Source organism: Primulina eburnea, chromosome 1 (assembly GCF_022965805.1).
Source record: "Primulina eburnea isolate SZY01 chromosome 1, ASM2296580v1, whole genome shotgun sequence".
NCBI classification, from domain to species: domain Eukaryota; kingdom Viridiplantae; phylum Streptophyta; class Magnoliopsida; order Lamiales; family Gesneriaceae; genus Primulina; species Primulina eburnea.
Genome location: NC_133101.1, coordinates 45,968,962 through 45,987,810, shown reverse-complemented (window position 1 = coordinate 45,987,810; position 18,849 = coordinate 45,968,962). Strand labels below are relative to the sequence as shown.

At 40.4% G+C, this 18,849-nt stretch overlaps 1 protein-coding gene across 1 annotated transcript; it reads right to left on the bottom strand.

Moving 5' to 3' along the window:
• Window positions 1–1,137: 1,137 nt before the first annotated feature.
• LOC140807369 (uncharacterized) lies at window positions 1,138–10,827 on the bottom strand. The gene is made up of 4 exons (XM_073164185.1): window positions 10,639–10,827; window positions 10,036–10,422; window positions 1,477–1,662; window positions 1,138–1,395 (listed from the first exon to the last, which is right to left on the bottom strand). Exons 1-4 carry the CDS (start codon window positions 10,825–10,827, stop codon window positions 1,138–1,140), a joined length of 1,020 nt encoding a protein of 339 aa, XP_073020286.1.
• Between the last annotated feature and the right edge of the window lie 8,022 nt (window positions 10,828–18,849).

The window sequence follows — 18,849 nt, the reverse complement described above, 5'->3', positions numbered from 1 at the left end:
CTTTCCCGGATTGTAGCTAATCTCGCAGTCGTAGTCTTTCACCAACTCTAACCACCGTCTCTGTCTCATGTTTAGTTCCTTCTGCGTGAAGAAATACTTGAGACTCTTGTGATCGGTAAATATCTGACATTTCTCGCCGTACAAGTAATTTCTCCAAATTTTCAATGCAAAGACAACGGCGGCTAATTCTAAGCCATGCTTCGGGTAATTCTTCTCGTGAACCTTCAACTTCCTGGAGGCATAGGCTATAACCCGACCCTGCTGTATCAGAACTGCGCCTAACCCGAGCTTAGATGCATCAATGTATAGCACAAATTCGCCTTGCCCTATTGGCATGGCTAACACTGGTGCAAAAATAAGAGCTTGCTTCAAAGTATCGAAGCTCTTCTGACACTCGCCATTCCACACGAACTTAGCATTCTTCTTGGTTAGTGAAGTGAGTGGCACTATTATGGACGAAAACCCTTGAATAAACTTAAGGTAGTAACCGGCTAAACCCTGAACACTACGGATCTCTGAGGCATTCTTCAGTTCAACCCAATCTCTAACCGCTGCCACCTTGGCTGGATCCACTTCAATTCCATTGCTAGATATTATATGACCCAAAAACACTACTTTCTCCAAAAAAAATTCACACTTACTGAATTTTGCAAATAACCTGCGACTCTGCAAGGTCTGCAAAACTATCTTCAAGTTCTAAGTGTGCTCCTCCTGACTCTTCGAGTAAATGAGAATGTCGTCAATAAATACTATGACGAACTGATCTAAGTATGGCTGAAATACTCGGTTCATGAGGTCCATGAAAATTACTGGAGCATTCGTCAATCCAAATTGCATCACTAAGAACTCGTAATGCCCATACCTGGTCCTGAAGGCTGTCTTGTGAATATCTGCATCTTTCACCTTCAACTGGTGATACCCCAATCGAAGATCTATCTTAGAGAACATTGTAGCTCCCTGCAATTGATCAAACAAGTCCTCGATCCTAGGAAGTGGGCATTTATTCTTGATCGTTACCTTGTTCAATTCTCGGTAATCGATGGAAAGTCTCATACTCCCATCTTTCGTTTTCACAAAAAGCACTGGTGCGCCCCACGGTGAGAAACGAGGGCGAATGAATTCCTTGTCTAGAAGCTCCTAAATCTGTTGTTTAAGCTCTAACATTTCAGCTGGAGCTAACCTGTATGGTGCCTTAGAGACTGGCACAGTAGCTGGCATAAGATCGATTGCAAACTCCACTTCTCTCTCTGGTGGAAGACCTGTGACGTCGTTAGTAAAGACATCTGGGAAGTGTCTGACTACTGGCACCTCTGATAGTGACGGAGTGGGTACATCAGGTGTTGAAATGATGCTGGCCAAGAAAGCCTGACACCCCTTAAAAATAAGTCTCCGCGCCTGCATGCAAGAAATCATGCGAGGAAAACTCCTCCATCTAGCTGGCTCAAAAAGAAATTGCTCCATACACAAAGGTCTTACTAGCACTGATCTCTTCAGGAAATCGATCAACACTCTGTTCCTCGTCAACCAGTCCATCCCCAAGATAATGTCGAATTCTGGCATTGGTAAGACACTCAAGTAGGCATACACTAGGTGGCCGTGCAATTCCAGATCGATGTCCTTGACCACACTAGTAGCTGATAATTCTTCCCCTGATGGGACTGTCTGTAATAGCCGAGCCTGGTGAACGGTACGGTTTAAGTTTTCGTATGTTATGGATTTATTGATTAAGTTTAAGTTTAGTTGTGATGTTAAGAGTTGTGATAATGGGCCATAGTATTATTAGTTATTATTGTCTTGAGGTGTGGTTGATATTGTTAGTTGTTGGTAGTTGCGTCGTTTCAGAGTTTCGGTTCGGTTTTAGTTACCTTAGATTTTGTCTTGGCCGTGACCAGACCGCACCCGCACTCAGTGTAAGGACCGCACCTGCGGTCTTACTTGTTGGATTTTGGTGTTTTTCCCGTAGCTTCACCGCACCCGCGGTGATGTTAGTACCGCACCCGCGGTGTAGACCGCACCCGCGGTAATTGCAGGACCGCACCCACGGTCGTCGAGCATGGATTTTTGGATGGGAGGCCGTGAGCTCAGCGCACCCGCGGTGCTTGGTGGAGCGCACCCGCGGTGATGAACAGTAGAGGTATGGTCGAGATTTTAAGTGCTTTTTGGGTGAGTTGACTTCACTTTTTCCCTTTTCTTTCCTCTCCATTCTCGATTTCTCTCTTGAAGGCAAGGGTTTTCCCTCATTTCTTTCACTTCCTACCTTCGATTTAAGCTTTTAGTTGGCGATTGGAGTTGAGATCGAAGTTCTCCTTGGTGCTAGGAAGCTAAGGTAAGCTTTTGGTGTTATTATTTCATGGTTTTAGAAAAGAGATGATTTGGGTTTGATGTTTATGTTGGTTTATGGATTAATTGGTATGGGTTCTTGATTATTGAGTTGATGATAGTGTTATTAATGGATTATTGTTGTAGGTGGTGTATCAAGATCTTAGATTGAGGTGTTCTTGTGGTTTGTAAGTGGAATTTCATCTCTTGTGCTCACATGATAGTATATGTATTGTATTTCTAGAGTTTTATTGTGATATTCCCTTCCATTTGATTCATAGTATGTATTGATTCACTTGTTATGTATATTAGAGGCATTTCATGTCTCAATTATTGAAAAGGGAATACAAGAGAAAAGAAAGAGTATTCAAAGTGTTTGTCAATACCATAGAGAGAGTTTAAATGTTTTATTCGGATTGATAGATACATAGTCAGTGATTGTATGCAATTAGTTGATCAACGACCATAGGCTTGTATCCCTCCGAGTAATCGATTTATATCGATGGGATATAAGTGAGAGACAGAGATACTATTGATATCAATCCAACCAGAGTAAAGCGAAATACCATCTCATTGCTATGTTATTGTTATAATATTCATGATTCAGAGTTTATATATCAGAGTTGATGGTATTTATGATTTCAAAGCTATGTTTCTCAAAGTATGTTATGTCATTGCTATGTAAGAGTTCCACTTGCTGAGTTTTATACTCATTTCAGTTATTTCATGTGATGCAGATAAGAGTGACGGACCGGGGCGTTGACTGTGGACAGGGGGTCATATGCATGCCATGTTGGAAGGAAGATTTTTGGACATGATCATAGGATTGATATTTTGTATTTTGCTTTGTCATTTAAATGATCATGTATATATATGTTATTGTAAAGATGTTTGAAGAAATGTATTTTGAAACTCCTCTCATATATTTGAAAGAAAAATTTAAATTCCGCTGTATTTTAATTGTAACGGTTCGAGGTGTCACATTTAGTGGTATCAGAGCACCGTTCTTCGGACCAATGCATATGACTTCGTCCACTTTCAACTGTCAGGGTATGTTTTCTTTGCATCTATCCATTGTTATCTATTGATATATCTTTTGTGAACACATTGTAGAGTATGCCACCTAAGAGGAAAGCCGTAGAGGGTGAGGATAGTTCTTCCTCGAGAGTTGTCGATGAGTTCGGCAAGTTATTGAAAGAGCAGGCCAAAGTTCATAGTGAGCAGATCCAGCAGTTGCTTCGATTGCAAGGAGCAGGTCAGGGCAGAGGTCAAGGTAGAGGGCAAGCTGCTCAGGTTGTTGGTACTGATGCCATCTTTTCTGCTTTCAAGAGGATGGATCCGCCAGAGTATGCAGGGAGCACCGATCCTTTAGTTGCTGTAGAGTGGATCAAGGCTCTTGAAGCTATCTTTGATCATCTCCACTACAAAGACAGAGACCGAATCAGCTGTGCAGTATTCATGTTGGTTAAAGCTGCTCGCATATGGTGGAACGCAACCAAGGTTGGTGTTGATGTTTCGACATTGAAGTGGTCAGAGTTTACAGATTTGTTCTATGACAAGTATTTCCCCGATGCGCTTCGAACGAGGAAGGTTACGGAGTTCTTGGAGCTTCGACAGGGAGGCATGAACGTTGATGAGTACATTCTCAAGTTCGAGGAGGGTTGTCTATTTGCCCCGTATATTGCTTCAAACGACAAGGACAAAGGTGCTCATTTCATTCGAGGCCTTCATGCAGAGATCAGGAGAGATATCAATATGTCCAAAGCTGTGACTTTCAAGGAGATTGCGTCGAAGGCTTTGTTGGCCGAGCAGGACGAGAAAGACATTGCCAGAGAGAGGCAAGCGAGACATCAGGCCATTGCTCAGAGAGGCCAGAGTTCGAGTCAGCGAGGCAGGATCGATTCAAGGGGAAAGGCAAGATGGAGTCGAGTCCTAGACCACCGACAGTTCCAGTTGTTCCATCTGATCCCGAGAAGCCTTTGTGTCCTAAGTGCAGCAGACATCATCGGGGAGAGTGCAGATTTGTCACTCATTCTTGTTACCGTTGTGGCACGACTGGCCATATTGCCAGAGATTGTCCCAGAGGAGCTAGCCAAGAGAAGGTGCAGGGTCGTATCTTTACGATGACCAAAGAATGTATAAACCATGATTCTTCTGTGATCTCTAGTGCTATTTTAATTTCAGGCAGAGTAGCTACGACTTTGATTGATACTGGTGCTACTCATTCTTTTATGTCTGAATTGTTTTTGAGATCGTTGGATATAGTTCCTTCTGTTATTCCCCTCCAGTTCAATGTTGTTTTGCCTTCGGGGGATGTGTCGTGGCCGACGTCTATTGTCTATGCATGTTCTGTGCGTATTGATGAGCGAGAGGTCTTTGCTGATTTGATTGTTATCCCTATGGTTGCATTCGATGTTATTCTTGGCATGGATTGGCTATCGACCTATCGTGCAGTGATTGATTGCGTTGCTAAGACGGTGACTTTTGCAGATGATAGCAATAGGGAAGGTATGCTCGCCAGTGCAGGTACTTCGCTGGTCCTTCCTTTTATTTCTTGTCTTGAGGCTGAGAGGTTGATGTGTAGAGGTTGTTATGTATTTCTGGCTTCGATTGTGGATGTGGATAGAATGATTAGGTTGAATATTGATGATATTGATGTGGTAAGAGAGTTTGCTGATGTGTTTGAGGATGATGTGCCGGGTTTGCCGCCGGATAGAGATGTTGAGTTTGTAATTGATCTAGCTCCAGGTACGGTTCCTGTTTCTAAGGCTCCGTATAGAATGGCCCCTACCAAGATGAAGGAGTTGAAGACGCAGTTGCAGGATCTTTTGGACAAGGGTTTTATTCGACCGAGTTCTTCGCCTTGGGGAGCTCCGGTTCTTTTTGTCAAGAAGAAAGATGGGTCTTTGCGGCTGTGTATTGATTATATGGAGCTCAATAAAGTGACTATCAAGAACAAGTATTCGTTGCCACGGATTGACGATCTATTTGACCAACTTCAAGGTGCTACTGTATTTTCGAAGATTGATCTTCGGTCTGGCTACTATCAGTTGAAGGTTAGGGAGGGTGATATCTCTAAGACAGCGTTCCGGACCAGGTATGGTCACTATGAGTTTCTTGTGATGTCTTTTGGTCTAACCAATGCCCCTTCAGTTTTCATGGACTTGATGAACCGTGTGTTCAAGCCTTATTTGGATAGCTTTGTCATTGTCTTCATCGATGACATCCTGATCTATTCCAAGACCAGAGAGCTTCATTCAGAGCATCTCAGAGTTGTTCTTCAGTTGTTGAGAGAGAGGAGATTATTTGCCAAGTTGAAGAAGTGTGAGTTTTGGTTGGATCAGATTTATTTTCTAGGCCATGTCGTTTTGAAGGATGGTATAGCTGTTGATCCTACGAAGATCGAGGCGATTCAGAAGTGGCCTATTCCTACCACTGTATCAGAGGTACGCAGTTTCCTTGGTTTGGCGGGTTATTATCGTCGTTTCATTTCAGATTTCTCCAAGATTGCCCTGCCATTATCCAATCTGACGAGGAAGACTGTGAAGTTTGAGTGGTCCATTGATTGCCAAAGTTCATTCCAAGAGTTGAAGGATAAGTTGACGACAGCTCCTGTTCTTGCATTGCCCTGTGGTTCAGAGGATTTTGTTGTCTATACCGATGCGTCGAAGAAGGGTCTTGGTGCAGTTTTGATGCAGCGAGGTAAGGTTATCGCCTATGCTTCTCGCCAGTTTAAAGACTATGAGAAGAATTATCCGACGCACGATTTGGAGCTGGCAGCTGTGGTTTTCGCCTTGAAGATTTGGCGACACTATTTATATGGCGAAAAGTGTGAGATTTTCACGGACCACAAGAGTTTGAAGTATTTGTTTTCCCAGAAAGAGCTCAACATGCGACAGAGGAGGTGGTTAGAGCTTGTCAAAGACTATGATGTGACGATTAGTTATCACCCAGGGAAAGCGAATGTTGTGGCTGATTCTTTGAGCCGCAAGTCGAGTTCTTCCTTGAGTTCGATGATTCAGAAGCCGTTGTTGATGGATTTGCATAGAGAGGAGATTTCTTTGGTAGTTCCGGGAACCATTGCTCGCTTTTCAGCGTTGATCATTCGGGCTACATTGACGGACAGGATCCGTAGAAAGCAGACTTATGATGTTCAGTTGTCAGAGTTGAGAGCTAGAGCAGAGGAGAGAGATAACTCAGAGTTTGGATTGAATGGAGACGGTTTGGTGACTTTCAGAGGCCGTATTTAGTGTTCCTATTGGTGATGACATTCGGCGAGACGTTTTGTCAGAGGCTCATACCGCGCCATATTCGATACATCCAGGCAGCACTAAGATGTATCAGGATCTTCGTCGACTCTATTGGTGGCCAGGTATGAAGAAAGATATTGCTATGTTTATTTCTCAGTGCCTAACTTGTCAGCAGGTGAAGATTGAGCACCAGAGACCTGCTGGGACATTGTTGTCATTGCCGATTCCTCAGTGGAAGTGGGAGCATATTACGATGGACTTTGTGACTGGTCTTCCCAGAACGCAGAAAGGATTCAATTCCATTTGGGTTATCGTTGATCGATTGACCAAGTCAGCGCATTTTCTTCCAGTCAAGACGACGTATTCCATGAACCAGTATGCCGAGGATTACATAGCAGAGATCGTTAGACTTCACGGTGTCCCTGTGTCGATTGTGTCTGATCGTGATCCTAGATTTACTTCAGAGTTTTGGAAGAGTTTGCACAGAGCTATGGGTTCACGGTTAGCTTTCAGTACAGCATATCACCCTCAGAGCGACGGTCAATCAGAGAGAGTCATTCAGATTCTAGAGGATATGCTCAGAGCTTGCACTATTGATTATTCTGGTAGCTGGGATTCTAAGTTGCCTCTTGTTGAGTTCACGTACAACAACAGTTACCAGGCGACGATTGAGATGGCACCGTATGAAGCACTTTATCGCAGGAAGTGCAGATCGCCCTTGTATTGGGATGAGGTTGGCGAGAGGAAGATGTTGGGTCCAGAGTTGGTCCAACAAACTGCCGATGTTGTTGCTGTTATCCGTGAGAGGATGAAGACTGCGCAGTCGAGGCAGAAGAGCTATGCAGATGTTCGTCGTAGGCCTTTGCAGTTTGAGGTTGGCGACCACGTGTTCCTGAAGATAGCACCTCTCAAGGGTGTGATGCGATTTGGCAAGAAGGGTAAGTTGAGTCCGAGGTTTATTGGCCCCTTTGAGATCTTGGACAGAGTTGGTGATCGAGCATACAGATTAGCCTTACCGCCAGATCTTGACAGAGTTCACAATGTTTTTCACGTATCGATGCTCAGGAAGTATATTGCGAATCCTTCCCATGTTCTTCACCACGAGCCATTGGACTTGACGCCGAATTTGACGTACCTAGAGATTCCGGTTCAGATTCTGGACCGCAAAGTTAAAGTTTTGAGGAACAAAGAGATCGGCATCGTTAAAGTTCTTTGGAGGAACCATTTGATCGAAGAGGCCACGTGGGAACCGGAGGATGAGATGAGAGAGAAGTATCCCGAGTTGTTCGTGCAGTGACGTCAATTTCGAGGACGAAATTCCTCTAAGGAGGGGAGATTGTAATAGCCGAGCCTGGTGAACGGTACGGTTTAAGTTTTCGTATGTTATGGATTTATTGATTAAATTTAAGTTTAGTTGTGATATTAAGAGTTGTGATTATGGGCCATAGTATTGTTAGTTATTATTGTCTTGAGGTGTGGTTGATATTGTTAGTTGTTGGTAGTTGCGTCGTTTTAGCGTTTCGGTTCGATTTTAGTTACCTTAGATTTTGTCTTGGCCGTGACCAGACCGCACCCGCGCTCAGTGTAAGGACCGCACCTGCGGTCTTAATTGTTGGATTTTGGTGTTTTTCCCGTAGCTTCACCGCACCCGCGGTGATGTTAGTACCGCACCCGCGGTGTAGACCGCACCCGCGGTAATTGCAGGACCGCACCTGCGGTCGTCGAGCATGGATTTTTGGATGGGAGGCCGTGAGCTCAGCGCACCCGCGGTGCTTGGTGGAGCGCACCCGCGGTGATGAACAGTAGAGGTATGGTCGAGATTTTAAGTGCTTTTTGGGTGAGTTGACTTCACTTTTTCCCTTTTCTTTCCTCTCCATTCTCGATTTCTCTCTTGAAGGCAAGGGTTTTCCCTCATTTCTTTCACTTCCTACCTTCTATTTAAGCTTTTAGTTGGCGATTCGATTTGAGATCGAAGTTCTCCTTGGTGCTAGGAAGCTAAGGTAAGCTTTTGGTGTTATTATTTCATGGTTTTAGAAAAGAGATGATTTGGGTTTGATGTTTATGTTGGTTTATGGATTAATTGGTATGGGTTCTTGATTATTGAGTTGATGATAGTGTTATTAATGGATTATTGTTGTAGGTGGTGTATCAAGATCTTAGATTGAGGTGTTCTTGTGGTTTGTAAGTGGAATTTCATCCCTTGTGCTCACATGATAGTATATGTATTGTATTTCAAGAGTTTTATTGTGATATTTCCTTCCATTTGATTCATAGTATGTATTGATTCACTTGTTATGTATATTAGAGGCATTTCATGTCTCAAATATTGAAAAGGGAATACAAGAGAAAAGAAAGAGTATTCAAAGTGTTTGTTAATACCATAGAGAGAGTTTAAATGTTTTATTTGGATTGATAGATACATAGTCAGAGATTGCATGGAATTAGTTGATCAACAACCATAGGCTTGTATCCCTCAGAGTAATCGATTTATATCGATGGGATATATGTGAGAGACAGAGATACTATTGATATCAATCCAACCAGAGTAAAGCGAAATAACATCTCATTGCTATGTTATTGTTATAATATTCATGATTCAGAGTTTATATATCAGAGTTGATGGTATTTATGATTTCAAAGCTATGTTTCTCAAAGTATGTTATGTCATTGCTATGTAAGAGTTCCACTTGCTGAGTTTTATACTCATTTCAGTTATTTCATGTGATGCAGATAAGAGTGACGGACCGGGACGTTGACTGTGGACAGGGGGTCATATGCATGACATGTTGGAAGGAAGATTTTTGGACATGATCATAGGAATGATATTTTGTATTTTGCTTTGTCATTTAAATGATCATGTATATATATGTTATTGTAAAGATGTTTGAAGAAATGTATTTTGAAACTCCTTCCATATATTTGAAAGAAAAATTTAAATTCCGCTGTATTTTAATTGTAACGGTTCGAGGTGTCACACTGTCACTGAGTAATTCACGTCGAGACCAATTGTCTTGATATCCAAGTGACTAGCAAACGTCTCTGATATGAAAGAATGGGTGGCACCTGAGTCAATCAGGGCCTGTGTGGCTATTCTCTTAATGAAAATATTTTCTGAGAGACGTTAGCACAACATAAACTTATATCCCAAAAATTCTAACATTAACCTCAAACATAGTAGAAATTAGCATTCCAAGTCACTCAAAAGTATTACTAGCACCCTAATAATCCCAAGTAAAATTCCACATGCAAGGAAAAATAATACCAAGCTTAGGTAGAAAAGTTTACCTATTAGTAAAGTCGTGTCTGGGTTCGCCTCCAATGCATGCATGGCGAACACTCTGCCCTGTGTGGGCTGCTTCCACTGTGGGCACTCTTTTAGCATGTGGTCAGTAGCTCCACATTTAAAACACTTGCCTGACCCAAATAGGCACTACCCCGGATGTTGGCGATTGCACTTATGGCATACCGGGAAAACAACTGGCCTCTGTGGCGCCCCTTTCTGCTTAATTGGACCATTGCCCTTTGGCGGTCCCTGATATGGCTTCTTCCCTGGAGGCCCCTGAAACGGCCTCTTAAATTGAGGTTGTTGGTGTTGTTGCTGTGCTGGAGCCTGATAGGGCCTCTTGCGCTGCCTGTCTGCCTCAATATCTCTCTGATCCTGTTCTGCCGCCAAAGCTCTTGACACGGCAACCGTGTAGGTAGTAGGACCAGCAACTCGGACGTCACGGCGCAAGACCGGTTGTAACCCATCCATAAAATGCCTCAACTTGCTCTGGGCATCATTAGCTATTAGGGGTACGAAATGACACCCCCTCTTAAACTTATTCACAAAGTCTTCCACGCTGCTGTCTCCCTGCCGCAACATCATGAATTCCTTAGTCAATCTGGAGCGTACTTCCTCAGTGAAGTACTTGGAGTAGAACACCTCCTTGAAACCATTCCAAGGCAACACCTGTAAGTTGACTGCCACTGATGCGCTCTCCCACCATAGTCTGGCATCCCCTGTCAGAAGGAACGTGGCACACCTGACCATATCTGCATCGGTCAGTTCTATGAAGTCAAAAATTACCTCGATGGACTTAATCCATCCCTCAGCTATCATCGGCTCAGTGGTACCCAAAAAATCCTTTGGGTTCATCCTCCTGAACCTCTCATATACTGCCTCTGGCCTGGGCCTCGCCCTAGCGTCCACTGCAGATTGGTTCCCCACAAACTGTGTGAAGAACTGAGTCATTCCTACAAGCATCTGTGCCTCCATGTCTGGAGGTGGAGTTGGAGGAGTGTCTCTTCTCTCCTCTCGAGGCTCTCTGTCCTCCTCCCTTTCTTCACGGTCGATCACACGTCTATGAGACATACTGTTCCAATAATTTACCCAACACGTAAACCTCACATGCATGAACATGATATAGACAACATAAGATGCACGTACTTGAACATAAAAATATGCACATGCTGAAATCAGAACTTTATGCTTACTACATAACATAAATTTGAAACCTTAAAACTTACAGACTTGAGGTGTGACTTCGTGAGCTTCTTGCGACTGGAAGTAGGCATAACCCTTTACAAGAACACCGCTCTGATACCAACTATAACGTACCGTACTTTAACTTTCTTAAATAAAACATGAACGTTCAAAATTCAATAAAAAAAGTGTACGTCTCAACCATTCGTCGTAAATAAAGGTCTAAAAATAGAGTTTGACAAAAGTGTTTGAACATTTTCATAAAAACTTCAAAACACGGGCGGTCCTCGGGTTTAGTCTCCCGCTTAGTCCAAGCCAGCTCCTCGGTCAACACCTTCAGCCTCCTCATAAACATCCTCACCTGCATCGATCAAGTCTAGTGAGTCTAAAGACTCAACACGTATAAATTGGGAGTAACAAGTACTACATAATAAAATCACATGCAATTTCAAAATAGAGCATACATACTTATACTTGAACTTGAAATAAACTTGAACATACGTACATAACTTAGACGTGCCATAACGTGAAACTTTCATAAACATGCTTGCATACTTGAACATACTTAAACATACATAACTTCATAATTTTCTTTGCGTAGAGGCATGTTTCAAAGCAAGTGACCCATAACATAATTCGACTGATTAGACTAAACCACAGTACTGGGATGACAGGGACGTATCCACTGCCGCATATATGAGATCCCCGTTCGTAATTTAACGGGCTGATTGGTCCCCGTTCATAATTTAACGTTTTTTCAATCACGATCTAAACTCTTTCATAATTTAACGGGCAGATTGGTCTCCAAAACAACCACATATCACAATTAACCGAGTAAACCCGTGAACACGACTTTTGACAACAACACGATTTATACGACCATTCAATCTCCCAAGTGCCCATCTACGCGAAACGAATATACCATAACCATTCCAACATCATGCTAAACATACCTAGACATCGCAACGATCGCTCGTCGATCCCCAACGCAGCCTGAAACATAAAACTTCAAAAACGCATCAATACATAATTTTCTGAAAAATGCAGCTTGAGCAGTCCCACGAAAAACACCATAACTCGCTCAACTTTTATCCAAATTATTCGTATTTACTGTCAAATCGAAGGTATCGAAAAGTTCTACAATTTTTGTATTGAAAGTTTTCTCAGAATCACGACCAAAATATCGCAGTATTTAAAAATAAAGTAAAAACGAGTTTTCAGATCTAAAATTATTTCAAAATTATCCAAACCATTTTCTGCTCAAACGAAGAATGTCACACATAAATTTTTACGCATAAACATAACACAATGCATAATATGACGAGATCGATGCAGAAATAACAGAATATACGTGTCTTTTGATAATTTGAAATACCGTAACGACGATACCGAAGCGGGGAGAGATGTGAGGTTGATCCGGGACGATCGCGGCGCTAAAATCTTTGAAGAGAACACACGAAAATATGATGGAAAATCAGAGGGGTAGGGACGGCTGCTGAAAGATGGAAAAATCCTAGGTATTTCTCTCTTTTAAAAATCTGAAAATAAGACGTGTAGGGTGTGTTGGTGTTTTTAGTATGTGTAAAAACGTGTAAGTGTGTGTGAGTGTGTGTAACGTGTGTGGGTTTTTAATTAGGAGAAATTAGTGCTAAATTAACTAATTAAAATACTAATTAAAGGTTAACACTCACTAATTTAAACAAACTCCTTATTTAAAATAATTACACACTAATTTTAAAAGTTCTAAACTCTTAGATTACTAATTACATAAATAAGGCTTTAAAATTCTAAAACCAAATAAATTATTTAAAATGCCCCATCCTTAGCTTAAAATAAATGCCACACTTTAAATTGCTAAAAATCGTCACCGGTCTTTTCCTCGATCCCGCCTCGAATAATCGCCTGAACATGAAACTCGAAAAACATTTTAACGTGCATCACATAGACATAATTAATTTAAAATAATGCATTTAAATAAATCATGCATGGCTAAAACTCATTTTAAATTAAAATAAATTATTTATCAATTAAATAAATGTATGAGTTATACGTGTACTGAATTTGGGCACTACCGATCAGTTGGAAACTGATCAGTTGATATATTCAGTTGAGTGCTTACCAGCGTCTTCATATCAGCTGATCACGCAGCTGTACACATCATCAGTTGAAAATGACATTCAACCGACAACAGTACAAAGTAGAGTGCAACTCGTAGTGGAACGCCGCATTTTAGAGTTACAGTGTACGATTGTCGGAAAAAACGTGGCAATCAACGGATATAAAGATTCAAACATTATTTAATGTTACCGTTGAAAACAAGCCTATAAATAAGTGAGGAGAGCAATTGAGAAACAACTCTTGAACAACTTAGTGATCTATCTATTCTCAAGCTTGCCGTTACCCTGCTAAAAATATAGCTCTCACTCAGAGAATCAAAAGCTCACTCTTATTCGATTTATTTGTAGCATTTGAGGCTACCTCTTGAGCTTACTAGCACAAACCGTTGTTTTATTTATTTGATCTTAACTAGATCAGTTGTGCTAAGTCCAGTCGAGAACTGTGAGAAATTTAGTAAACTAAGAGTTTCAGTTTTGACATTGCTAAGTCCAAACTGAAGTGAGTCTGTACAAGTTTTGTATTGATCAAAGTCTTTTAGTTCATATCCTATCCTTGTGATAAAAGGGGTGACGTAGGAGTTATTCAATCTCCAAACATCCATAAATCTCCGTGTTATTACTTCAATCATTTATTCTATCTTTTAGTCATTTTATTTCCGCAATTGTATTCAGTTAAACTGATTGTTATCTACTGACATGATTCCTAGTATCAGTTTGTCACAGAACTGACACTTCATTCGATAAAGGTTACAAAAATTGTGTGTGTTTATTCAAACCCCCTGCTAAACATATTCCCCCCTCAACCGATCCTATCATTAACTATGGAGACAGTTTGAGAAAATGACGAATGCTTATGACATTCAAATGCACATGAAAGAGTTGTATGGTGCATAAACTCGTACAATGATGCACACTATATTCAAGGATCTCATGACTACACGCATACAAGATAGGGCCACAGCTCATGAGCATGATGTTCATATGATTAAACTTATTGAGAAGATGGTGACATGGAATTTGTGATTCCCAGTGAGTTTAATGATGACAATGTCTTGCTATCACTTCCTTACTCATCTGAAGGGTTTATGGTGAATAAGATAAAGGATAACCTTGAAAAGTTTGTCAATATGCTTACGACTTATGAGGCCATCATGAAGAAAGAAAATATTGTATTCCAATAGACTTCTCATCAAAGACGAAAATGGCTCACAAGATAAGGAAATTTTTTTTTTTTGCCTTTTTCAAAACAAAAAAAAAAAAACAAGCCCAATAAGATGTAAGCTCCAAATGATACTTAAAGGGGTCATAAAGCCCGATAAATCAGAAAATGTTTATTTCATTGCAAGAAGTCTGGACATAAGAAATTATCTGGGCCAAAAATATTTTGGTGATGATAAGTGAATGTCCAAGTAAAACGATATCAACAACAAACAAAAGAAAACAAGATAGTATAAATCAAGCACAAACTAGTGGGAGATGAAATGTTTGACTTGTTAGAAATTAAATCTCTTGAAGCATGTGAGTCCTATCTAGAAAAAAGATGACCAAGGCTCCTTTCATAGAGAAAGTGGAACGTGCATATGATCTATCAGATTTGATCCATGCAGATGTGTGTCCCGAAAAAACTTATTACGAGATATGGTCAATCTTACTTCATTACATTTACTAATGACTTCTCGAGCTATGAGTATGTGTATTTAATGAAATAAAAGTCTGAAGCCTTTTGAAATGTTCAAAGAATTCAGAGCTAAATTAGAGAAACAGTTAGAAAAGAGTATTAAAACACTTCAATCTGATCGATGTGGTAAATACTTAAGTGCTGAGTTTCAAGACTACCATAAGGAGAATGAGGTTCTGCCACAGTGGACATCCCCTGCCACACCCCACTTGAATGGTGGGTGAGAACGTCGTATAGGACATTGATGGACATACTTCGATCTATGATGAGACTTACTGAATTGCAGCCATCTTTTTGGGATTTTCACTTGAGCCAATTATGATAATTTTGTGGAACCAAGTTCATACAAAGGTAATGAATAGAACATCATATGAGATATGGATGGTGAAGCTACCCGAATATTCTTTCTTAAGAATATAGGTATATCTTGCTCGTGTGAAGCAGATAGTGTGAGACTAATTCGATGGCAAAGCAAATTTGTACTCTATCTTTTATGGGATATCCAAAGAATTCTGCTAGGTATTATTTCCACGACCCCAATGAAACAAAAGTGTTTGTTTTAAGGAATGTTACCTTCTTGTAGAAGAATAATAGAAAAGGCAGGATGATAGAACTCAAAGAGATTCGGGACCCACAAAATTCTGAAATAGTAGAACCCACACCCCAAGAACCAGTTAAAGAAACACAAGCTCCTAGGAGATCTGAAATTGTCTCAAGGTCACATAAGAGGATGAGCTTTCTTCTTAAATAAGGCCAAGATGAGCTCATTCTTAGATGTGATCCAATAAATTTAAAATAAGTATTTTCTGATGTTGATTCATCTAAATGGCTTGAAGTCATATAGTCCATGTATTTTTGTAAGGTCCAAAATTAAGACGACGTAATTCAACTGCATGCAAATCTAGGAAATATGCAAAATGGCTAATTAATTTATTTTAATTGCTTAATTGATCATGTGACATGCATGATTATTTGTTAAATAGGATTTTATTGTCATTATACATAAAACTGTATTTTTAAAGATTATTCAAGTTGCGATTGAGGAATGAAGACCAAGGACTGAAAAACGTAAAATGTTTTTATTAAATAATTATTTTTAATTATTTCAAATATGGTTGATTCTTTTTCATATTTTTGAAAATAAGGGGTTTTGAGGTGATTTTATACGACGGGACATAAATTTTATCGGTGTTGGTTTTTCAACAAAAATACAAATGTTTTGGCAACCCGGCTAATAAATTCACAAACTTATTCAAACAAGACTATTTTTAAAATTTTAATCAAACACTAATGAGCCTAATTACCTACCTAATGGAATTGCCTACATCGTTTTAGGGCTTTGCGCTTGAAACTTGGGCAATTTGTTGAATAATGTCCATACAAAGACAGTGGATAAAACAACATATGAGATATTGATGGGAAAAACTCCCAAATATTCTTACATGAGAATATAGGGATGTCCTGCTTACGTAAAGCAAACAGTGAGAGACAAATTGGATAGTAGATCCACTTTTTGCTACTTTGTAGGATATCCAAAGAATTCTGTTGGATATTATTTCTATCACCCCCAATGAAGCAAAAGTGTTTGTTTCAAGAAATTTCACCTTTGTGGAAAGGGAATTTCTATTAGATAGAAAAGATAAGATGATGGAACTTGAAAAAATTCAAGATACTCCCTCAACTGTAGAATTTGAACCTGATCCCCAACAACCAGTAGTTGAAGTACAAGCTCCTAGAAGGTCTGATAAGGTTATTAGACCACATGCAAGATATACGCTTCTTCATGAACAAGGCCATGATGAGCCTTGTGTTGGATGTGATCCAATGAACTTCAAAGAAGCAATATCTGATACTGATTCAACCAAATGGATTGAAGCCATGCAGTCTGAATGGACTCTATATATTCAAACCAAGTCTGGATATTGGTGGAACCACTTGAGGGAATCGTTCCATATGATGCAAATGGATCTGCAAAAGAAAGCTTGGGGCGGATGGGAAGGTATTGACCTCAAAGCAAGACTGGTTGCAAAAGGTTGTACTCAAAAGCAATGAATTGACTATGAGAAAACTTTTTCACCAGTTTCTATGTTTAAGTCCATCAAAATACTATTAGTCATAGGAGCATGGTATGACTATGAAATATGACAAATGGATGCAAAGACTGCATTCCTCAATGGAGACATCAAATAAGAAATTTATATGTCTCAACTTGAGGTATACGCATCAGTAAGAAATGAGCTTAAGGTATGCAAACTTAAAAGATCAATATATGGTCTCAAGCAGGCGTCAAGGAGTTGGAACCTCATATTTGATAGCATTATCAAGGAATTTGGTTTTGCTAAAAATCCTGAGGAACCATGCGTGTACAAGAAAGTTAGCAGGAGTGCAGTGACATTCCTAGTACTTTATGTTGATGACATCCTACTCATTGGGAATGATGTAGGATTATTGCAATCAACTAAAGTATGGTCAGCAAGTAAATTATCCATTAAAGACATGGGAAGCATCCTATGTATTGAGAATACAAATCTATAGTGATAGATCAAAAAGGATGCTGGGACTCACCCAAGCCACTTATATCGATACCATTCTGAAGTGATTCTCTATGAAAGAGTCCAAGAGAGGATACTTACCAATGTGTCATGGTGTTACTCTATCTAAAGCTATGTGTTCCAAGACTGATGAAGAGATATAGATGATGACACGTATTCCATATGCGTCAGCCATTGGTAGTATCATGTATGGAATGATTACGCTCCAAGCAACGTCCCGATGTTGCTTACGCTCTGAGTGTTACAAGCAGATATCAGGTGAAACTTGGTCCAATGCATTGGAAAGTCGTGAAAGATATTTTTAAATACTTGAGAAGGACTAAGAACTTGTTCATGGTCTATGGGGGTGGAGAACTGAAATTGGAAGGCTACAATGATTCTAGCTTCCAATGTGACGTAGATGATTCGAAATTGACATCTGGCTTTGTGTTCATGCTAAATGGTGCGGTTGTCTCTTGGAAAAGCTCTAAGCAAGAAACCGTTCCGGATTCCACAACTGAATCTTAATACATTGCTGCATCTGCTACAGCCAAAGAGGCAGTTTGGATGAGGAATTTTGTCCAAGAGTTTGGCGTGATTTCTCATGAAGTTGATCTAGTCCCCGTGTACTGCGACAACACTGGTACCGTTGCGCAAGCAAAGGAACCAAGGTCTCATCAACGATCCAAGCATATACTGAGGAAGTTCCACATCATACGGGGGATTGTGGGAAGATTAGACATATTAGTCGAAAGAGTCCCCTTTGTAGATGATGTTTTTGATCCACTTACAACGCCCTTGCCAGGACCATGTTTGAAAAGCATCGCGAGCGATAGGATTTATGTTTATGGGTAGTTGGCTCTAGGGCAAGTGAGAGATTGTTAGAGTAGATGCCTTGCAAATCAATGGTTGGCTAGGAAATTTATTGACTCAAGTGAAATAAACAATCTTTATTTTAATATAATTTAACTTTCATGTTTTCGTTTTGCTTTATCTGTATACCCATGCAATCAGCATAGATAAAGTCCTTGATTATATTTTAATAAAAACGAATCGTAATTAAATGTTGAAACTCATTTGTAAACACTGTATAATCTAAATTCGTTCCTAGTCGATTCAGAAGCCTAAAACATGGATAAAGGTCGCTTGAGCTCGAGACTAGCATATGTGATTTTGTGTACCGCGTTTCTTGTTAAGGGCATAGAGATGTCCAAACGTGCAGATGGGCAGTTATATGATGCTTATACCGAACTAACCTCCCTTGGACTTTCCAAGTCGTTATCATTCATCGAGAGGATAAGTCTGTGGTTATGATTGTACACCATTAGTCCTTACGACCCGGGACAATGTCCTTGAGGCACTATATGCTAGGGCTTTGCCTTGACTCGTTTACCGACTCCAGGAGAGTCATCAGGTGGCGAGATTGGGTACAGTTGCGAAACATGTAGGAGCCAATGCATTGTAGTCAGGGATTCACCGCTCATCTACG